The sequence below is a fragment of the Paramacrobiotus metropolitanus genome, unplaced genomic scaffold (assembly GCF_019649055.1).
Source record: "Paramacrobiotus metropolitanus isolate TYO unplaced genomic scaffold, Prichtersi_v1.0 Parri_scaffold0000040, whole genome shotgun sequence".
NCBI lineage: Eukaryota > Metazoa > Tardigrada > Eutardigrada > Parachela > Macrobiotidae > Paramacrobiotus > Paramacrobiotus metropolitanus.
Window position 1 is genome coordinate 666,688 of NW_026570260.1, and position 22,070 is coordinate 688,757.

Sequence of the window (22,070 nt, forward strand, 5' to 3'; positions counted from 1 at the left end):
AAAGGTGAGTGGTCGCAGGCATGTCAAGATAAATTAAAACGAGTACTACATAGCGAGCAAAACTTTGGGGCCATGGACAAAGGTGAGTTTCATTGTAAGTAGTACCATGGTTCAGCCTATGGTGCATATATCTAGCAAGTCCATAAGTCAAGGGGCCATGGTAGGACAAAAGTCTAGCACCATCGTGTATTTGGGATAAATATTTAAGGCGGTCAAAATATATAAAATGTGATTAAATACTACAAATTAACGGCAGTCATACAGTATAAAGCATAACCTGTCTTACGGTTGCAAGAACAACGGCGCGTGTTATATTTTGTTTAGAAGATAATACCCATGCAATTAAGTACTTATGTAATGAAAGCATAAGTAAATTCACAAAAGGTCGTATTTTCATCATCAAAATCGAATTGGACTACAACCTTGACTGCCTAATTAGCTAAGGATCGAATTTCATTAATTTGATTTTTAGTGAAAATTAATTCGATTTTGTAAACTGACATGTAATTACGTACTCTAATTACTCTAACGTTTAAAGTTGTTTCTAATAAAGCTGTTTCTTACATACATTTCTTGCACGACTTAATTGTTGCTAAAATAAAAACGTGCATCGGATAAGTCGATACGTAAAGTGCCGAAACCATCGTACTCCCTTAGCAACAACTAGCTCCCACCGACCGCGGCATACTGTTTTTATCTGCGCCGTGGACCATCAGTGTAATCGATAGTGGAGTGGTTTCTTTAATCGGATCCATTACATTTGCACCATCTCCATAACAGTTACGCAACAACAATTTAATGGATGAAGAAGAGGGCGAGCAGCCGGAGTCACCGGAGGAAGGGTCGGAAGTGCAGCCGCCCCGCGTAGTGGAACCGCCCGAGCCCACACTAGCCCCGGACCCGGAGGATGTTCTGCTGAAGAGCGACGCCGATGCATTAGGTGCGACAAGAGCGCGCTGAACACTCCTCAATACATGCCGTAAGCAACTCCTGATTACATTAATGTTGATGTTATGGGATGCTTCGTCATACTCATATTGAACTAAGTTTCACATGATTCCTGCACCTATTGCACCTGTATGACACTCCACATAGAGATATGTACAGTACGTATCCCAGTCTACGCATTTTTAACAATCGCTAGTGCATCGCGTCCTAAAAACTCGCTGAAAGTAATGCGGAAATTCTTAATAGGAGAAATCAGCCGCTACGATGCAACAGTAGCCTTGCACAAGAAGACAGTGGCATAGAAATGAAAATGAGCTGAAGAGGGAATGTAAGCAACTAAAGCATTTGAAAAAATTCATAGCGGAACTACGTAAATATAACTATACTTAAATTGTATAATTATTCACATGGATACTGGAAATCCAGGATATCGTACATAATATTTTTAAAAGATGGCAAAGTCTTTACATTCCGGTCTATTGGCTGAAACGTTTGCGATTACGCGCTCTGGTATAGTCCTGTACGAGTATAGTTAATTAACCAATTTAGAGTGTTTAACCAATTTAGAGTGTTTGAATAAAGTAACCCTGTAATGTAACCCCATAATTCTTTTACCTAATGGTAACTGTAAAACTTGCTAGGTACAATCCTTTAGAAGCCTACTCCAGATATTTCAAGCGATTACGGTATTTAAAATGAATTTGCCCATTGGATTTAAAACTGTATTTTCGACAGGAGAAACGGATTGGCTGGAGCAGGCAGTGGACATTGCCTATCACGCTCCCAACTTAACCGTTCCCCTCTACAAATTCATCCAGGAGGGCTACGGAAAGTTAGGACGTCGACTGAACCAGCCCCTACTGACAGAGGGCCTGTCGATGCTGGCCAAGACCATTTCCGGTCTGGGACACGTCTTCGTCCGACTGGACCTGCCAGGTCGCTCCCTCGTCGACATCGCCGCCATCCAGCACCTCCAGCATTTGCGCTACGTCGCTCTGCCCGGCAACCATCTGCTTGATATCCGGCCGCTCAATCAGTTGCACTTCCTTATGCAACTCGATCTGTCCGATAACTATCTCCTTTCCATGCAGCCCTTGGAGGTAGCAATAGCGTCAGTGCTTGTACAACAGATTATAGATTATCAGCGCAATGTAAGGTTTAACTGCACATTATGGAGTCAGTATTTAGTTTTCAATCAACAAACTGAAAAAATAAAACGTAAAGTTTGGTTTTGGTTAGTTTGCAAAATTAACTGACTTAATAAGTTTATTCTTTGACAACGAGCGTTAATTCTCGTAGTCAAAGAGTAAACTTATTAAGTCAGTACTGTTATTAACAATATTCTTGCTAACAGTCCCAGTGTTTTCAGCATAGCGCCTTGTCACAGGAAATGTGCAAATACATTTACAAATTTTGTGTTAATTTATTAAGCTGGTGTTGCCTCGTAGCCGCACCCCTTCTTAAAGGTTATAAACGTGAGCAAAAACTTCTTGAAAGATTTGCGCGGTATTGAGGAGCAGCCGCATCTGCAGCGCCTGTACATTAGCTACAACAAGCTGTCGGCCTTCAACTTGTCGCAGACCAAGTTTCTTAAGGATCTCGATACACTGGAAGTGCGAAAAAACCGTCTGCGCACATTCGACGCCGTACTCCCTTCGCTGAAGACGCTGTTTCTGGCGCAGAACTGCATTGACACTCTGGGTGAATTCTCTTGTACACCTAAGCTGGAGTTCATTGACTTACGGCGCAATAAAATCCGCTCGCTACAGAAATGGCAGATTCCATATTTAAAGTACGTAATCAAAACGGCAAGCTCCGTTACACGCAAAAGAGAATATGCTTATACGTGATTGTGCATTTAATCGTACAACTATTAGTGAATGACCGGTTAATTAACGTACATCCATGTGCCAAGGAAAACTGCAGATCTTTGATTGTGGTAGATACCTGAATTTATCGTGGAATTATTTGGAGAATCTGGAGGAAGTATTTGGTGTGTTGAAAGACTTACCGGAACTACAGACGCTGGTGATGAGCAATAATCCGGTGTGCGAGAACATGGAACGGCTGCAACAGCACGCTATGGTTAGCTGTCCAGCACTGAAGCGCTGCAACCAGATGCTGGTCACCAAAGAACTGCGCCAGGAAGCAGCACAGCAACTGTTGGAAGAGGAAAACGACAAGCCCTCTGGCTGACCAGTGAATCAGATGAATTGTTGCTACGGTTTGATTATACAGTAACGACAAATACGCTTTGTGTATCTGGTGGTAGACCAAATGTATAAGGTGTCGCTGGAGTTATGCCGGGTTTATGTCTGTTCGCTGGAGGCCGCGACCAGTATCGCGCAATAACACTTCGTCCTACTGGTAAACACGGGAGTGGTACTAGAATTACTGAACACTGTGAACAGCATCATAAAATACACACAAAACCACGTCTAAAAATCTGTCAAACAAACAGTTATCATAATTTTATTACAGTATCAATTAATAAACTCAAGGCCCTGTTATTCAGTCGCATCGGCTCCATCAAGCTGTTCCGTTTCTTTGGCGCATGTGGTCGAAAATTTTCCGTTGATTTCCATGGGTAATGCAGAGTGCTTGATACAGTGGCGCGCCATCTTGATGATTTGGCTGCTTCTAAAGCGGCAATCAGCGCACACCAGGAGTGCGTTGCGACATAACTGCTGATGCTGACCGCCTAGCAAATGGGAGATTAGCGTCTGCTCCGCTTTGCAATGGAACTGGCACCCTTCGCAGCGATACGGATGCGGTGAAGCATGACAGCCGATGATGACCTCCTTTGCCGATGAATTAAAGACGACGGTGTGCACGCTGGTTGGCATGATGGACTCGTGAGCATGATTGTTCCGAAGCGGCGCCTGTCGGGAAGGCATTCGAACGTTCCTCCTTCTCCTCCTCGGGAAGGACGACCTTCTCCCGTAACAGTGAGCTCTTCGGCATGGTAGCGCGGCTCGAATTACGTGGTTTACCTTGCCGTTTCCGTCTTATGGTGCCTCCATGCCTTCTGCTGTCTTCAAAAAAAGTTTATGCAAAAGCAAAACTAAGAAAACCCAAAAGAACTCACTCTTCAAGAAGCGCTGCTTGACGTCTTTGCCAGCCAGATGCAGTATTTTGGATACCGTCGGCATACTCAGACCGACACGATCACAAATTACACACATACTTAGGTCCTCTTGGAACAACTGACACACCAACTGCTTCTTCGCGTTACTCGCCCTCGACATTCCTCGGCCTGAACCTGACCCTTCAAGATAAGATACAGCAATATCAACAATTTAATTCATGGGAGTAGCGTAAGCTAACCATTACCACTACAGAGAGAGAAGGCAGAACCAGTGTGGCTCTGCCTCCTTTACTGGGAACACGCAAAAACGAGGCTTAAGGCGGTGCTTTCCACGTGAGACCTCTACCAGTTAGTGTACTGCCTCGTATGTCTAAACAAGCCAGAAAGGGGTTCAGAACCCAACCCGTTCGCCATGGGACAGAAATAAGTTGCGGAATAATAAGAGATACGGAATACAGGACCGAGACACCTTTTTGTTGCGAGTGGTTTACATTTACACAGTGTCTTCACTGCACTTACTGCCAGACAAGGTTTTGCCGACCAACAGCAGCTCCCGTTGCACATCGTACAGCTGCACTCCGAGGGTACCGGCGATCTTCCGTCCAGTAGAGCCCTGTTCAAACATCCCGTAAATGGCTTGCCGCTGTGCATCGGTGATGTTGCGTCGACGTAATTGTCGATCAGGCCGCTCGACGGCAGTTATCCGATTAGAAGGAACCACGCCGCTGCGGTTGGTCAAATCGAGTTCGGGGAACTCCGGCGACTGTCGACCGCCACTGGATGGTCCACTGTGCTTCTGCGTTGACTGATGGCGTCGCTTGCCTTCAACGGATAAAGCGCGCGGACTGATTGATTGAGCAGTTGCCAAGTTGTACAAACGACAGCATCTATGCGTTTTTTCCCTTTAGCACTCAAGACTCACTTTTTGCTGGCTGTTTTGCGCTGACAACAACGTTTTCGCCAATCGCACTACGTGGCCGAAGCCGACGACGCTCAGGTAGGCTCTCCTGCCTTTCCATAACTGCCGTCTCATGCGTTGACAGTAATTATTAAGCTTCGATGATACGCACAAAGAATATGGCAGAATTGGTTCAAATTTTTATTTCACACCATCTGTGATTTGTGAAGCATGTTCTACTGTCACCTAATTCAGCCTCGATCTGATGGTGAGCATTAGCAAGCAGCAATGAGCCATGAGGCTAGGCTGAGTGAACGAGCGCAAGAGAACCGAACGCAGGCAGCGGTTTATCGTGCGGTTCGTACTTCGTTCCAATCATTGCACGTGTACGCTACCTCACGTTTTGATTTTGTTACGGTCGGTGGACGGCGGACGCCATGTGCCGTGCCATGTTATCAGTATTCTGTAGATTCATCATTGTGGCCGATACGTTGCATTTTCGAAGCTTTCTGATCAAGAAACGTACTCGTACTGGTAGAATAATAGACCAGCGCATCCGCTTCAGTTATGCACTATGTGTCTGTAGTCCGAAAATTCTTTTCGGTAGTGTCGCGAGTTGGAGACTGTTGCGAAATGTTTCTTTCAAATGGTTGAGGCAAAAGCGACTAATTCTGCGAAACTGCTGAAGGTTGCAGTTTTCTCACGATAGTATCAATCATCTGCGGCCAGAGAAGCATCGAGAATTAAAAACACTTAAAAAACGTTGTCCGATGTGGTTGGGCATTGTTATTCGACCTAACGCACAGATTGCATAGTTTGCATCTAACAGTTTTCTTTCGCTGGTCACCCTATAAGTTCATGGTCATGGAGCAAAATTTAGCGTAGAAGTTTTCGTCGCTTTTGGAGAAATCTTCGGTGGATAGTTTAAATAGTCTTCTGTCAGCCAGTTCATCGAAAATGGATGCCACGCGTGCGAAGGTGTTGAGCATGTTCGATGCGGGCTGCACCACACGGCAGATCCGGCAAAAGACGCATATCAGCGAGGAGAATCTGAGGCGGTTGCTAAAGAGAACCGCTCGAAGCTTCAAGCAGCGCAATAACGCCGCGATTAGTCCCATTAGCGACCAAAAGCGACGCCAGATTGTGCGGTTGTTTGACGCGGGATGTACCCAACTGCAGATCATGCAGCAGGTGGGAGTACATGCCAGTGGGGTAAAGAGAGTTCTTAAGCACGCTGGGAAAAGCCTCACACTGCGCAACCGCGATGCCGTATGGCAGAGCAGGGCCACGCCAGCGCAACGAGAGCGCATCTGCCAGATGTTTGACGAGGGTTGCAGCCGACTGAAGATAGGGAAGAGCGTTGGTATGACAAAGAATCAGGTGGAGCGGGAACTGGCACTAGCCGGCAAAATCCTCTATAGGTTTCCACATGGCAAGTACAGAGTACTTCCGACAGAACTCCGAAAGCGGGGTCATTTTTCATAGTTATTAATAGACGGTTAATTCAAACAACTGTTTTGTCGTACTTCGGTATGGCCGTATCTAATACATAATTATGTGTTTCTGTACGTTCGCATTACAGGACTCTTCAGAATGCTTACATATAACTCAAATTTCGAAGCGTCCGGGATTAATAACTTTGTTCAAGTTATAAAACTGGTATCGACGAAGAAATGCTTAAGAACTTGCACCTGTTGATTCCAAGTTACATCGTTTGGCTTAAACGGTTGCAGTGCTGGAAAAAGCTCTCCGTGGCAAACAAGTTCTCAACGCCACAGCCATTTCTCAACCCGAAAACGAACGTAGTCAAAATGACGGAAACAGAGGAGACAGTGTATCTCGGCGTGTCTTACTGCGGAGAAGCAGCTGTCTGACAGACAAGCCGGAAGAAACGCTAATGGCCCCTACGAATGCAGCAGAATCCTATGATGACGGAAACGGTAAGAGGCACCGTTTATGTACCCGTTGGTTGATTATTAGTCATACTGCCAGCAAAAATGTGACCACCCTTCTTTTGCAGAGCCTAACACTCCTGCATATTCCGTGACCTCCTTTGCCGGCGGGAAACTCCATGTGCAGGCCCAGGCGTCAAAAGTCCGCCTCGCCGAAGGAATCGTGCGCCACGCCCTTACAGGAAATTCAAACATCAAACCCGAGCAAGCCATGGAAGAATGCCGGCGAGATGGCGCTCCTGTTGCCGGCAAGGGGCAGCGGTATGCGTGCAGTACGTGCCAGCTATCATGGCACCATGAGGACGATCTCCGATCGCATCTGCTAGGCGCCGTACATCGCAAATTGGCAGCCAGTGGAGGCTTCTTTGCTTGCACGGGATGCTCCTTCAAAAGCCGGAAGCCGCTGAAGATGACCAACCATATTATCGTCTATCAGGCGCGCTCCCGTCAAGAAAGCGAAGGGATAGTGCACACTGCCGCTGTGGCTCCTCCGGAGGCTTAACTGCGATGTGTGGCTGTGTTGGTACGTCTGCCGAAGATTATGCTAATTTTTTATGATCAGGCTCCGTTGTATGCGTTATGCTGACATAACCTTAAAACTTGTGATCGAATAAAAATTTTTATTAGTCATAAATGTTTGTATAGTGTGCGACAGTGATGAATACGAATCATTAACCGATCTCTCCTGCCCTCTGATTGCGTATCTGTATAATATAATTATATGACATTAAAGTGTACTATGATCACTGAACAGACCAAATTAAGAGTATTATGGGCAACTAATTTGTAAACTCAAACTAGGCATGGCTTACATACATTTCGATTCATTTAAGTTTATTGTTACGGAACTGTATATTGCTGAATTAAATATAAATAAATTAAGAATGAATAAAACAAATGTGTAAATACGAATTAACACGAGCGTAATAATGCATAAGCATCTTTTCGGCAAATACGAAGCACGTGCTCGGCGCGATTGTTAAGTAGCATGCCGAGCGAACCAAAATAAACTTATACAGATCTCTATAGCCTCTCACATTTTATAATTGCCATTGACCACGATCGACACACAATGTCGGCACGGTAGAATCAACAAAGGATCACAAGTAATTCGACAATGACATTGCACGCTGCGTTGCTAAACATCGCTTACAGAAGCAACATCGCTCTTTACAGCCAGTCAGTCTGACTCTGCAAGAATGGACAGCGCTGCACACAAGGGCCAAATGTCGTCACGGCATGGCATCCAGTCAAGCCAAACACCGGTAACTGCTCTTAACTCTGGGCTGTACCACTTATTCAGGCGCTGCTCATTTGCTCAACGACCAAAGAACGAGACTGCTTATGAATTAGAAGCGTGACCTTTGCCCATGTCCATGTACTTCACCAGCAGCCGCTTTGCGGCTTTTCTCTTCCTCAGTCAAGCCGGGTTTATCATTCTGTTTGGATTCCTGGTAGATTACGGCTGGGATGCCACGCCGGTGTCACTGCGCGAACGCCAGATGGGCGATCTGGTGCAGGACGACGTGGACGCCGGGCGAAATGTGGATTTCAGTGCGCCGCGGAAGTCGCTTGAGCGATACTATGGCAGTATGTTGACTTTACACCATTCGGCCCGCGAGAACAGTATGCATGCGCGGTTCCTTTGTAGTGTTCCAAGATGTGCACGTGATGATCTTCGTCGGTTTCGGATTTCTCGTGGCCTTTATGAGAAAGTAATACACTTTTCTTTCAAAACTTTAGCAACACTAATATAAAAAATTTTCAAATATAAAAATTTTCACGGAAATCTAAACTAACGTGGTGTGTTTATAGTTATGGATATAGCGGGGTGGGTTTCACCTTTATCCTTGCCGCATACGTCCTGCAGTGGGCGCTGCTGATGCGCGGCCTGCTGCGACTACAGGACAACCGAAACCGCATTCGCTTGGACGTTGAGAAGTTAGTCACCAGCCAAATACTATTATTGCAATCATTTTGGCACAAACAGTTGACAGTGACTTGGTTTCCTCAGCCTTCTGGACGCCGACTTCACCGCCGGTACAATCCTCATCACTTTCGGCGTCATTCTGGGCAAATTAAACCGTTTGCAATACCTAATCACCATCTTCATGGAGGTGGTCTTCGTCACCGTCAACGAGTGGATCTGCATGGATCTTTTCAATGCCAACGATGTCGGTGGCACCATCACCATCCACCTATTCGGAGCGTACTTCGGGCTGGCCATGGCGAAGACGCTGCACCTGGACGAGTACTCGGACAGCAAGTTCAACACGCTGAAATTCGGGACGCACTATAATGATCTGCTGACGATGATCGGCACTTTGTTCCTCTGGATGTTCTGGCCCAGCTTCAATGCGGCACCGGCTGTAGGCGACGGTCGCTACCGGGCGGTGATGAATACTTACCTGTCGGTGTCGGCTAGCTGTATCGGGGCATTTATGATCTCAGCCGTGACTTCGAATAAGCGATTTCGAATGGTAAGCATAAGCGACACACATTACTCAATTAAATGGTTGTGCGTATTTTTTGAAGTTCGTACTTGACCTTTCCAAATCTGTAAACCTGTAGAGGTCGCCTTAGAAAAGTATAACAAAAGCGTGCGTTGTATATGAGTCTATGACCATATATAACTTGTTCTTCATGTAGGAACAAGACTTTAGTGTACCCCTAATTGGTGTTTTCATTTTTGAAGTTAAACTTTGGCGTTTTTTTTTCGTTCTGCAGGACATTATCCAGAATGCCACTTTAGCAGGGGGTGTGGTCATTGGTTCGGCATGCGATATGTACTTGTACGGATGGGGAGCGCTAATTGTCGGATTCTGTGCGGGCTGTATCTCTGCTCTCGGCTTTCACTTCATCATGGTATGCTATAATTGTGATAGCAGCCGGTTGAATCTGAACTGTATTTCGGCCTCTTGTTGCATTGGGCCGAAATGCCGAAATAACGAATATATACTGTGCGTTTACCAACTTCACATTTTAGCCACTGCTAGAAGAGAAACTTGGGCATCCATGATACGTGTGGCGTCCACAATCTGCACGCCATGCCCAGTTTCTTCGGGACGATAATGAGCGCGATCGTGATTGGATGCGCCACGCCGGATGTTTATGGGTCAAGGTAACGGAAGGTCACTTTTCACTGGCCGCAGCTTCTTTTTGTAAATAGCTGTACAATTCAGAATAATTCAGTGCAAACAACTGCTATGTATATTGTGCAGCTTTTACACGATGTTCCCAACAACCGCCCCGCGCGCCAATACCACCGAACTGGCCCAACTGCAGTCCATCTACCCGGATGTTCGGCCTGGACTGGGGCGTACTATCGGACAACAAGCAGGCTACCAGATGGCCGCCATGGCCACCACCCTGGGCATCGCCATTTCCGGTGGCATCGTGACCGGTAAACCTTCTTACATTTTCAGTGTATTTCTTCGATTCTCGCGTTTTAAATGATCGTTAATTTGGCAGGGTTAGTGCTCAGGTTAGCATGGTGGAAGGGTCTATCGGCCGGCAGTTCCTACAACGATAGTCACCATTGGGAAGTCCCGGAGGAAGTAACCCACGACGAGATCCACACGCTGCGCCATCGGCTGGACAAGAAGGCCCCTTCGGTCAGGATATCCATAGTAATTTCAGCACGCTGGAGAAAGCCACCAGTACGACGGAGATTGCGCTGAATAACCCGGCACAGTTTTCGCAAGACGGTTATACCCATTGACTCCGTTACTGTCTACTGAATGAAATATGAATATTATTATCTGTAATGAACTAATGGTTAGAATAATAATAAGTGCAACGCAGAATAAAAGCATTTATTTATATGTATAAGCGATCTATCTGTATAATTACTGACGTCTCTGAGCGATGAAAAATTATCAACCGTTTTATTTACAGAGGGTATTTTGTATAAACGTATTAAGCGGTGCAACATTATTAACCAGTCCTTCCGCTCCCGATTTTTGACTTGGTGCATTATACTCTGTAGGTTTTCTTGTTGGCGCTGCCTCTTACTCCGTTCCTTACTTTTAGTGGCCAACAAAAATCATAATTGTTTTCACTTACCACTTGATTTCGTCATAAGTGCTTCTTTATAAAAATTATTGGCTTGCCGTTCAGTAAATATTTCGCAGGCTGTCGCTACTTCCGGTGCAGAAGCTACACAAAACACACGCCGTCACGCGAAATACCAATAAATGCTGTCACCGATTCACTGCTGTAATTTTTGAACGTGAAATGATCTAGAAATTAACGAAACTTAATGTACCGAGTGCAAAATGAAAAGCAGTGCGCCGGATGTGTTTAAAGCGCGCGTAAAGGTTGTGTATTAAGTGAAAAGTTATGGAGAATGTCTTCGACCAAGTGGAGTGGACCAAGTGGTCACCATAATTTTATGTAAAACTATCAGATTTCAGATGTGCAGTAATACGTGAACAGGAATGACCCGAATGAGAAATATTACGGTAAATTGAATCATGAACGTACAATAAAATAATATTACAGTGTGGTAGTACCCAACTGTGCAGGGTTTTGCTGATTTAAATAATAACAAGAAGAAACTTCGTGACCAAAGGTCCAAAGCTGTCAGTAAAATATAAAAATAAAAAAAGAGTTTAACTGAGCAGATCGGAGGCAGACTAAGACTGATCATGGGTTGTTGTGGGCTAGAGAACCTGATCATGGATTAACAGTGTAGACAGTAAAGGGTTGAATGGTGGTGTGATTGGTTGCATGTGATCGGGGATGACGCGGAGTGGACGGCACCGTGCCGGCATTGTGGGCGCCGCCATGCTCTGGCTCGTCCAGGCTGACCGACCGGCGTTTGCGGTGGCACACCGTCTCGCGGAAAGCCTGTCGGAAGCGGAAACTCATCACGTTGTAGATGATGACGTTGATGATTCCGTTGCCATAATACGCACAACCTGTATACACGTCCGTTAAACTTTTGCATCCTAGGAAGCAAAAGTGAAGCAGGCCTGCTTATGGTTAGCTGAAATACAGACACATATCACACAAATCAGTTTCGCGAAAGAGTCAAGGCTGTTTACGCCTGTCTGAACCACTGCTGGCAGTTTAGCTTTCCATTCCTGATTTCGCAGTAGTAGAAGAATCGCAAAATAGACGCTCTAAGTAATGCAACAATGATCCACCAAATTATGGATGTATAAACGTAAAATACGGTGGGAGAACGTAAGCAAAGCCCGGAGATGCGAGTACTGAGAAGTAGGGAGGAGTTACGTATACTGGACGGTGATAACATTTTAGTTATCTTTGGTTACTTACCGGCAACCATATACAGCGCCGCATTGGCCGTTGTCACCTGCTGATCCCAACGATCGACCGTTGACCATAACAAACGTTGAGCATGGAAAGGTGACCAGCTCAAGAAGAACACGAGGCACACCGCCACTGCCATCATACAACAACCAACTCTGGTTAAAATTTCGCGTACTTTCAACTAGGAGGAAAATTATGTAATTATATGATTATTGAAGCCAATTTGCAAAATACATAATAGTTATTAGATAATTTTGCTATATGATTTTGACTTATCTGACGGATGTGTATTTACCAAGCATGAGAATAGTGGACTTGCGGGACTGGGTGCGCGATGCCCCGGATAGCGATTCGCTGTTGGACGATTCGGATGTCCCCGAGCGAGCGTGCATGCCGCTCAGTTGGTAGCGTTTGGTGGGGCTGCGCAGTGTCAAAGCGATCAACCCGTACCTACTCACATAGCATACCGTATAAAAAAATTCACAGTATATAGTTTAATCTACCGAGAGTTAGATTGCATACAAAACAGTGAGGAGCCCCATGGGCAGAAAGAAGAAAGCAATGGCGTGACAGAGGAACAGGGCAAAGACCTGTCGCTGGCGTTCGTGGTCGAAGCTGCACCAGCCCGTTCCCGGGATGCGCTGCAGGCTGTCGTCGAGCGGGTAGTACACGTGGTTGACCTTGGCATAGTGAGCAAAGGGAGCCGCCAGGAAGAGCGCAAACAGCCAGATGAGGATCACCAGAGTGCGACTGCGCGACACCGTCACTAGTCGCTCTGTGCGGAATGGATGGCAAACTGTAAACGTACGCACATTTTATGCACCAACAATCATCGCATCCATTCATTTCCAGAGCCGCCGTTTACAAAGCATCAACAACGCATAGATACCCATTAATGCAACCATCATTGCACATGATAGTATAATTATACGATTGTGAGAATATTACTCTACTTCTAGTATACAAGTGATGTATAGTTGTATCATCGTAATATAGTTGTATCATCGTTACTACCATTAAAAGAATCCAGATTTAAATGGTTTGTTGTTAAAAGAATAAAGTACGTAATACTTAAGTGCTGAAGAATGCACTGAATACCTTGTGTATGGTAATATAACTATGACTGTCGTAACTACGATAACCTGTAAACTAGTTTTACAGTATCACCCGTGAATTTCTAATTATTGCTTACTTGCAAGATACCGTTCAACAGTGAAGGCAGTGATGGTCATCACGGAAGCGCACGCTGTCAACGGTTATAAACATGAGGATAAACATGACGCCATCCTCGTGCAGATTGTAAAGGTCATGCTGGCAGTTTTCACAATTGTGCAGTACTTACTGGTCATCTCGGCCAACAGCGCTCTTCCAGTGCACACAAAAGAGGGGAATTCAAACTGCAAAATTAACAGCGCAGTGGTAATGCTGCAGTTATGCGTCTTATGACAAGACCATCAGCTTGGTGACGATGTGCGTAAGTATTCTTACAATAGAACAGTACATTGTCACCGAACTAAACTGAGGTCCGTTATATTATCTATGCGGGCTTACATTGCATTCTCGCATCCAGAAAGAGTACAACTCCATTGGAACACCTAACACAAACAAAAAATTGTGCCTTTTGCACAGTTGCACAAGATATTTTTCAACGCAGATGCAAGAAGTAAACGGAAGTTGGCAAATAGACCAGGCAAGGTGAGTGCCGATCAGCTGCCTACCGAAGAGCAGCATGAGAATATCCGCCACCGCCAAAGAGAACAAATAGCAGTTGGTAGAGGTGTGCATGTACGGCGTCTTGACAATGACGAAGCAGATGAAGACATTCCCGATGATCCCGCTGAGGAACAACAGAATGTAGATCACTGTGACGGGAACAATGAAGCCAGCCAGATCCTGGTACGCATAATCGAAATCCGATGCCATGGTTAGCAGAAGCGGAGCTGATCTTAATACAGTTTGTGACGGCTAAGGAATATACGCGATCCATGCTGGACACGTTTCTGAATTTCAAGTTTCAGTGTCTTTTAAGCACAGTTGGCAGAAACCTCGAATAGTGACGGTGTACAAGATAAATAAATACCTTCCATCGATGAAACACAGGACCCAGTGTTAGCGCGCTACATTCCGCGAGCCGTTAGTCATCATCGAGTGCGGCATGCGACTCTCCAACAGATGCTTTACTACAGTACGGTTCAAAGTGCTATCGTAAGGGATGTCATGGAAGCTCCTTACGCATCGGCAATGTCATCATCGCGAATTTACACACTGCTGATGGAGTTTCAACGAGCAGCTCATTAATACGCACGATAATTTCATTGCAATTAGTCTCCTTAGCATTGCACTATGTTTCATAAACCAAGCTCGAAACTGTTCAGCACTTTTAAAATACAACGACAACTGAATTTTATAACAACTTATACAATCAACGTCTTGTTATTTATGCACAACCACGATTAAGCTAAGAGAAAAATATACAGAATTTGAATTATAAAATGAACGAAAGCGCCGGTAAAGGAGCGTATCTGTGCATCGGCCAACAGGAAAACAGCGACGTCAAAGGTCAGTCGACGGCGATAATCGCGTGGCGGTGTGTTTCATTGGACACCGCGTGGAACTGGTAGGTGGCGACATGTCCGGCCATTTTCTTAGGCTGGCGCGTTTGAAAGGTACAGCCGCTGCAGCGAAGCACGACTTGGTGAGCGGCCAAAAGCGCGTGGTTTTGATTGAGCAGGTGCGAGACGAAGAGCGTTTCATCCACCGAATAGAACTGGCACAGGTCACATCGGTACTTGGCCGGGATGTCGTGGGTCGTTTCCTTCAAACATTCTTCGTTAATCTGCGACCTATCGATTTTTTCGCCGGGCTGGCACGCAGAGTCGCTCCCGCTTCTTTTAAACACTCAGTTGCCGTTTCCTTTCCGCTGATTGCCAGGCTATAGTTTTCGTTGCCGAAAGTCCTTGTGACGCATTCCGATGTCATTTTATCGGCTTCGTCCGCGATTGCCGGTGTCGATACGTACTGATAAAGCAGCGCAAAGTCTGCTGCGATGTCACTGATATTCAAACAGTCGGATCGCGGAACACCAACGGCTGTTGTGGCGAAAGTATCATCTAGACACTGTTTCGCGGCGACGTTGTCACAGCGTCCGGCAGCGTTATCCTGTAACACCTGGTAGGCCGCAACCCCATTCTGGTCAGTGCCGTGGCCGATCGCAGCAGCGACGTCGCTGGGGTGTTCGTTAGTCAGTGCTTCTATGTTATAGTCGAACATAACGGCGCTGTACAATCGTATGTAGGCTTCGGCACTTTCCATTCGGGCTGCGTCCTCGCAGATGGCCTCCTTTTCAAGCCAACCCGCATCCAACGGTTTCGCGCCGTCTTCCCCATTACTGCACACTCGGACGGCATCCGCACGCGTCTCGAAAGCATCCGCTTGGCCCGTTGTCACGTCGGGTATTGGGACGGCGCCGGTCCACAAACTACTGACAAATTCTTCTGAAGATTCCGTCACAAGGAGATCGCCGGATTTAATAGGGATCTCTGCATCGATTACCCGTGGCTCCACTAGTGGAGCCAGTACTGGATCGAGGCCGGTTGGGAGATCATCCTGGTCGGTGACCTGCGACGTACTGGGAGCGTCGGAATCGGCATTAACTACGGCATCCGTCACTGCACATTCCATTGGATCTATGGTAATGGAGAGATCCCCGGTGATTTCGATTGTGGATTCTCTAACGCTGGGACCATCATCGAGGTCAGTCACAGCCGTCACTGGACTCACTGCCATGTCAGCAACAATGACTGGAATATTGTCCATAGCTGCGGCCGTGAACTGTGAAACCTTGCAACCTGGATCCAAATCGGCACGGTTCGTTGCTTCTGTGGTTACTGTTTCAATAGCGGTTGGAACAGTATTGGAATTATCATTGTTAACCAACGGACCGTACACCGATTCCAAGTAAACCTGCAAACAGTCACTGCCTTCCACAGTAGAACTTTCGTCGATTGGGACTCGGTGCTTCGATGCTGGCGCCAGCGAGAGGGGTATGGTTTCGACTGCAACGGTTGCACGGTGCGTCGGCAGGATGCTGACATCAACAACTGATTCTTTAGCGTGGAGTGCGGCAGAATTGTTCGCATCCGCATCTGCAAAACGGCCCATAAAGCCATCCTTATCAGTGCACACAAACTAAAGTCAGCGTACCAATTTCAGCGGGAATTTCTGGATTTGTCCGTGACGCTGACTGTAAGAAAATCTCCCGGCTGACCAAGGACAATGTGATGCCCAGCTGTTCAGCAATACTTCCCATGGACTGCCCCTGATTATACAGCGTGCGGATGGCTTCTCTCTGCGCGGGAGTGGCACGCAGGCTGCTGCCGGTAATCTTGCCGCGCATGAACAGCACATACCGCACTGTGTTCTCCGCCGTCTTCAGGCGCTTGGCTATGCGGTCGAGTGGGTAGTCTTTGTCGAAGAGCTCCACGATGTCCTCTTGGACGCGCGGCGTAGGCATGCGCTCGCGCTGGGAGGCCTTGCGGGGATTACGAGGTTGCCGGCTCAATCGGTCAGCGAAGCTCTTGCCGGCGGCGCCCACTACTTTGCACACGGTGGTGTAAGATTTGCCCGCGCGCTCCATAATGGTCTTCTGAGGTAGTCCCTCATCGAACAGGCGTAGAATCAGAGCTTCCGGTGTCTCTTTGGCCTCACTCGCGGGCTCCGACGGCTGCTTGGACTCAGTCGTTTCATCTGCAATGCATACGCTGTAAGCAGTGTTCAATTCCAAATTCGCTAAACTTAGCAATGCACACACTTATCCAAAATAAATCAGTTTCAATTACAGTACAGTATTATACCATGTGGGGTATGATGTGTTCGATATCAATCGGCGGGCGATGCTTTAAAAAACTATTTTTAAGTACGGTTTTTTTTCAGGCGAAAACACGGATCACCCGATATATAAAGCGCTGGGCATCGCCGACCGTGGTGCCCACTGGTAATTATATAATTCTACTAGACATAAATTATTCTTATACCCAACGGATCCAATCATCCATACCATTATGCGAATCGAGAAGCGCGGCCCCTATTACAGCTGCAGTTCTATGACACGCACACTATTTAGTCCACTTACTGTTAGGCGGGGTTTTGGTGAAGCTGGTTTCGGACACGTCGGAGTACTGCGGCTCCTCATCGGATCCCTGGTCATCTTCGTCATCCTCTTCATCGTTGTCGCTCTCCACCAGAAGACTCAAGCGGTTGGCCACCAGATGCTCGATAGTAGCCACCGGCGTCAGCGTCTGCCGAGCGATGGCCTTCCGCGAATAGCCAGAGTTCACCAGTAGCAGAATCTCCTGCCGCTTCTCCACCGGCAGATCCGCCACGCTCTCCTCTGTACCACAACACAAATCGTCACACTTTTGTACTTACTCAGACCTTAAAGGCTTTCGTAACTCAATTCTACGTTCCGTACCGAACTGCAGTTCATCGTCCATTTCCATCAGCTCTGCCATTACGACGGTTCACTTTCACGAAGAACCCTAAAAACCGTTATGCTTTCTCCTGTACACAGGTTGTAGAAACAAGCTGAATTCGGGACTAGTAGTAAACATGAAGTAAAGATGATAGGACGATTGACAAAAAGAGTTGTTGCATGCTGTGAAAAACTAAACAAGTGTTCAAGTATTTGTACAACACATTGAAATGCAAGGAAAGAGTTAAGACGCCAATAATTTCGATTCTGATAAGGCACCTGACCTGACTAACATTCAAAATGCATGTGGCTTATGAGGCGACTCTGCGACAGGGTGAAAGGGCAAAGCTTTTAAATTTTAATCAGGGCCACGAGTGCTGTCAGAACTGTAAATTAACAGAGGCTCGTTCAGTAGTGAGTACTGCATCTGCACAGAATGCGGTACAATCGGTACTAGTACTAAAAAGTACTGCTCTCTGCCCGTTGGCTATTGCCCACTACACTGCCGCCGCAGCGGTCATTAATCTGGTCCCGGTAATATTGCCAAACAAAAGCATATCCGGGTTGGTTCCCCATTCACCAATCAGGTCTAGCAGGGAATAATAGCGTAGTTATCTTGCTTTAACGTGACTGGGTCACTGGACACAGGGAGACACATGCAGCACAGCTGAGCGCACGCACAAGATCATTTCAAAAACTGGCGACCAGAGCGTAACAACGAAATCCGAAAAACTGTCTCCTGCGGGGCCTGTGCGCTAAGCTCTAAACACTAAGTACTGCTATTATTAGCAGGTTTCGGTAGATAAGCTTTCTAGTAGAAAACACGCATAACAGCATGCATCACATCAAAAACAACGAAACTTTCCCACTCAACTTTTACTTTCGAAGTTTTTTCTTTGTTTGCTGAATAGCTCGGGCTAGACGGAGGCCAGAGAGGACGCGTCACACCATTCAACATTGTGTAGACAAATCCTCTCTGTGTTCAGTTTGGGTGGGAAACATATATCCGGCCACTTGATTCAAACTGTTCCCGTTTTCCCAAACCCACTTTCTACTGCTAGGAGTCTCCTTAACAACATGGCCTATTAATAAGAGTTTTACCGAGTTTCTTAATCACTTCCGATTAAAAAACTGCCGATTTGCATTTCCGCTTTTCTTCGATTCCGATTCGCAAATTTTCTTATTTTTCTTAATTTTCTTAATTTTCCTTTTTTTTTAATCGGACCGATTGACAGACCAATTAACGAGTTGAGCGATTAAGAAATTTCCTCGAGAAAATTTCTTAATCAGCATCGCAATCGCTCAGAACTGCTTAGCGCACTCTAGAGCGTGACTCGGTCACTCGAGTTACTTGCACGCACTAAATACTGCGCCGACTTCATTTCCGGTTTGGTGTCGGCTCTACATCCTATTGTATCTACGGCACAGTTGATAGCGCGTACACTCAAGAATCACGGAAGGCTAATGCCCGTCAACCAATAAACTCCCCGAAGTTCGTTTCCGAATGTCACGAAAGTGGGTCCACTGTGGGATGATTGGGATCTGCCCTTTGCAGTGTCTCATTGGCCAGTATTCAGCAAACTGCATGTTATGTCGACCGCTTGGTCGCGACTCGCAATGTGCGACAATAAGCGCTTTTGTTGCCGGCTGTTATTGCCGCCCCTTGATGGCAGCGACAAAGAAACAAAGCCACCTTCCGCGGCAGTTCCGCCTGCCTCTGTAAGACTGTGACGATAACCACTACTAACAGAACAATGTGAGGCCACACTCAACCAGGGCTTGCTGCGGCTTCCTTCGCTTCTCTGTATATTGTTTTACCGTTTCTGTGAACAGTAACCATGGTTTAATGATGCCTGTTAAACTGTTTCCGCAAGTACTTTTTGCTCTTATAAGAGTATATATAAGTTAATAAATCGCTGCAAAGTGCAATCCAACGCACTCCAAATAGGTATCTAAATAAAAATTGATCATACGCTGGACCTGGAGCAAATATTATTGAATTTTGTAACAGCTCCTTTTTTTAGCGTACACGAATGTGCATTGCAGTTGTTGCATTATATTCATTTGCGCACTAAAGCATAGCGTGAAGCGCTGAATACGCCACGAATCCGTTGTCCATAAACGGATAAACCATTAACTTGATTTCCGATGAACGATATCCGTGATTGTGCCAGTCGGGAACCGCCACTGACGTCGGCGCTCACCGACGAGCCGGACGGCCGCGAATCTCCGGAGATCGCCGCGCCACCGGTAGGACCGGTATCGATGGTGCCGCCTCATGCGACTCGTAATGCCGGACGTCGCCGGCCAGCCGCCACGCCCCGGAAGCGCCGGACCCGGCGAAAGGCTGCCGTGAACGATGCGCAACGTGCGACCACCGACAGCGTGTTTGAGGAGGATAGCCACGGTATGGCCACTGTACGCGGCGTGGTACGCGGCGTGGGACTGCAGCTGCGCGACGCCCATGAGCAGGGGACACTGTCCTCTGGCAAAGGTAAGACTCAACCTCGCTTTAGTAAATTGACCAGGCTGCGGTGTGCCTTATTCATGAGTCCTACACAGTAGTTTTTCTTCGTATAGTATCTTCCTTCGTTGAAGTTCATGCATTTTTTTGCGGCTTTTCCGAAGGTAAAATGATAATTAATTTTAAGGCATCAACATGTATTTTACCCCAAAAACTGCCGACGCCCGGGAAGACATCATTCAGTTGTTCGACGACAACGTCAGTCTGGCGGAGATAGCGCGTCGGGTGAAGCTTTGTGTTACAACCGTGTCGCATGTGCTTTTGTCCGCGGGGAGAAGTGCTAAGGACCGCAAAATTCATAGTAAGACCTGGTTGCAGCTGGCCGGCTCTAATATACTTAAGCTAATCGATTTGCACTTGGAACCGAACCTGACCTCGTTGCTACACTGCATTTGGCAGGAAACGGCAGGCGAAAGAAGGGTCAAACGAACCGACGTCCCCTTGCACGACCGATCGCAGTGGAGCAGGACACCGGCTTGACACTGCCGGACACCGGCGGATGGCCGTTGATTTCGGACGAAATGCCCACTGTGCGAGATTCCGGGAAAGTCCCTGTCCACGTACGAAGCCGCCGTTCGCAAAGCCACAAAACAAGTAATTTCGATTGCGCTCTCAGGTTTTCATCTAATGTTTTTTTGTACGTGGAAGTTGTTCTGCTACTTAGAAGAAAAACGCAAACTGCCATCTGGGAAGAAGCGTAAACGTCCAGCCAGAGATCCCATTGCAGAGGTCATTGTCCAGCCTCACATCGAAGCGGATACGTGGAACACTGCCACTGCCGCTTTCAACGCAGCCTGTCCCGAATCCGCACTACGCGCTGATGGGGCCAGTCAGCCGCCGAACGTGGCGGTCATCGGGTGCCATGGATCGGCCTGGGACAGTCAGTACCACTGCGAGGTCTGCCTCTTCTACACGACCGCCGAGACCTCCTTCATCGGTCACCTGCTGTCGGGGCCGCACCAGCAGAGGACCTCCGGCGCGCTGCTGGTGTGCACGAACTGCAAACTGAAAACCCACAGACGGGACAGAATGCTCCACCACTGCATCACGCATCGGCCGGGATGTTGGCAGTTGCAACCAGCATTGCTACGCTTGGCCGCACATCCATGACGTCATGCAGCGAAATGTTTGAGGTGTCTAAATCGATTAAGTACTAATATAGCTTTACCACTACTTCTATCGACGATCGTCGACCGCTTAAGCAGGATATGTGGTTGTTCGTTCCGCGGCCCACGGGTTTCTTAGGGTCTAGCCCGATGTCGGTACGCTGGCTTGTCGAGGAATACTAGAGTATTGTTACTCAGTGGTGATTTATATTTCTTTGTTATCTTTGTCTTTGTTGTCTTTATACTTATTCCTTTGATATGTGTTCATTAATGTTTTTATATTTGTTTCCCTATTGTCTAATATTTCCATCGTATTAATGCACTGCCATGCCCGGCAGCGTTTTTACTACTTCTCTGTGAGAATATTGTGGGCCGGCTGTTGTCTGACTGTCCGCCTACAATCAGGACTGCATTCACTGCACTGACATGCTATTAAACTGTTCGAGTAAATTTTTTTCGTGTTAAAGTTCTTAATAATGATTGCAGACTTGCAGTCATCAAAGTCGACACCCGGTGATGTGTTACGCAGCGCTGTAGCATTCCCTACGCCTCCGTCTAATTCGAGATAATTCAAGTATCTGCCCGCCTGTGTTTGTAGATGTTGTATAACTCGCTTGTGTTTAAGTTTCTCACGATTTATGTAGAAAGTGTGAAAAATTGTGTTGCTACTAACGCGAACAGTACGTATGTATTCGACGAATCTATGTAGCAACAACGCAAAAATCCATACGACATACAGTGCAACAATAAACCGTCAATAAAATATCTCCCGGTCCAAATATACGGTTTGCACTCACTTTGCAGTTT

The 22,070-nt window shown here is 46.7% G+C and overlaps 6 protein-coding genes across 8 annotated transcripts; 3 read left to right on the forward strand and 3 right to left on the reverse strand.

The window, feature by feature from the left end:
• The first annotated feature begins 608 nt into the window (after positions 1 to 608).
• On the forward strand, positions 609 to 7,538 carry LOC129590397 (leucine-rich repeat-containing protein 23-like). The gene is made up of 6 exons (XM_055485600.1): positions 609 to 940; positions 1,684 to 2,048; positions 2,397 to 2,740; positions 2,892 to 5,033; positions 6,668 to 6,874; positions 6,955 to 7,538. Exons 1-4 carry the CDS (start codon positions 799 to 801, stop codon positions 3,142 to 3,144), a joined length of 1,104 nt encoding a protein of 367 aa, XP_055341575.1. The 5' UTR covers positions 609 to 798; the 3' UTR covers positions 3,145 to 5,033; positions 6,668 to 6,874; positions 6,955 to 7,538.
• Positions 3,247 to 5,274, reverse strand: LOC129590398 (uncharacterized). Of its 2 annotated transcripts, none has more exons than XM_055485602.1 (4): positions 4,959 to 5,274; positions 4,556 to 4,858; positions 4,037 to 4,216; positions 3,247 to 3,979 (listed from the first exon to the last, which is right to left on the reverse strand). In XM_055485602.1, exons 1-4 carry the CDS (start codon positions 5,053 to 5,055, stop codon positions 3,957 to 3,959), a joined length of 603 nt encoding a protein of 200 aa, XP_055341577.1. In that variant the 5' UTR covers positions 5,056 to 5,274; the 3' UTR covers positions 3,247 to 3,956. The 2 variants fall into 2 exon arrangements, with proteins under 2 accessions (XP_055341577.1, XP_055341576.1); XM_055485601.1 differs by having other exon boundaries at positions 3,247 to 3,983.
• Positions 7,539 to 8,156: 618 nt separating the features above from the next.
• On the forward strand, positions 8,157 to 10,854 carry LOC129590515 (ammonium transporter Rh type A-like). The gene is made up of 8 exons (XM_055485784.1): positions 8,157 to 8,476; positions 8,538 to 8,601; positions 8,702 to 8,827; positions 8,901 to 9,366; positions 9,614 to 9,751; positions 9,883 to 10,007; positions 10,108 to 10,289; positions 10,358 to 10,854. Exons 1-8 carry the CDS (start codon positions 8,257 to 8,259, stop codon positions 10,564 to 10,566), a joined length of 1,530 nt encoding a protein of 509 aa, XP_055341759.1. The 5' UTR covers positions 8,157 to 8,256; the 3' UTR covers positions 10,567 to 10,854.
• A 473-nt stretch (positions 10,855 to 11,327) lies between these two features.
• On the reverse strand, positions 11,328 to 14,201 carry LOC129590530 (neuropeptides capa receptor-like). The gene is made up of 8 exons (XM_055485804.1): positions 13,882 to 14,201; positions 13,715 to 13,758; positions 13,506 to 13,560; positions 13,356 to 13,409; positions 12,686 to 12,959; positions 12,459 to 12,613; positions 12,170 to 12,295; positions 11,328 to 11,808 (listed from the first exon to the last, which is right to left on the reverse strand). Exons 1-8 carry the CDS (start codon positions 14,084 to 14,086, stop codon positions 11,564 to 11,566), a joined length of 1,158 nt encoding a protein of 385 aa, XP_055341779.1. The 5' UTR covers positions 14,087 to 14,201; the 3' UTR covers positions 11,328 to 11,563.
• A 522-nt stretch (positions 14,202 to 14,723) lies between these two features.
• Positions 14,724 to 17,995, reverse strand: LOC129590584 (uncharacterized). Its single transcript, XM_055485885.1, has 5 exons — positions 17,634 to 17,995; positions 17,295 to 17,552; positions 16,367 to 16,909; positions 15,071 to 16,308; positions 14,724 to 14,978 (listed from the first exon to the last, which is right to left on the reverse strand). The coding sequence occupies exons 1-5, from the start codon at positions 17,671 to 17,673 to the stop codon at positions 14,724 to 14,726; spliced, it is 2,334 nt and encodes a 777-aa protein (XP_055341860.1). The 5' UTR covers positions 17,674 to 17,995.
• A 1,541-nt stretch (positions 17,996 to 19,536) lies between these two features.
• On the forward strand, positions 19,537 to 21,663 carry LOC129590540 (uncharacterized). Of its 2 annotated transcripts, none has more exons than XM_055485817.1 (4): positions 19,537 to 20,127; positions 20,285 to 20,458; positions 20,557 to 20,751; positions 20,822 to 21,663. In XM_055485817.1, exons 1-4 carry the CDS (start codon positions 19,782 to 19,784, stop codon positions 21,265 to 21,267), a joined length of 1,161 nt encoding a protein of 386 aa, XP_055341792.1. In that variant the 5' UTR covers positions 19,537 to 19,781; the 3' UTR covers positions 21,268 to 21,663. The 2 variants fall into 2 exon arrangements, with proteins under 2 accessions (XP_055341792.1, XP_055341793.1); XM_055485818.1 differs by having other exon boundaries at positions 20,825 to 21,663.
• Positions 21,664 to 22,070: the final 407 nt, after the last annotated feature.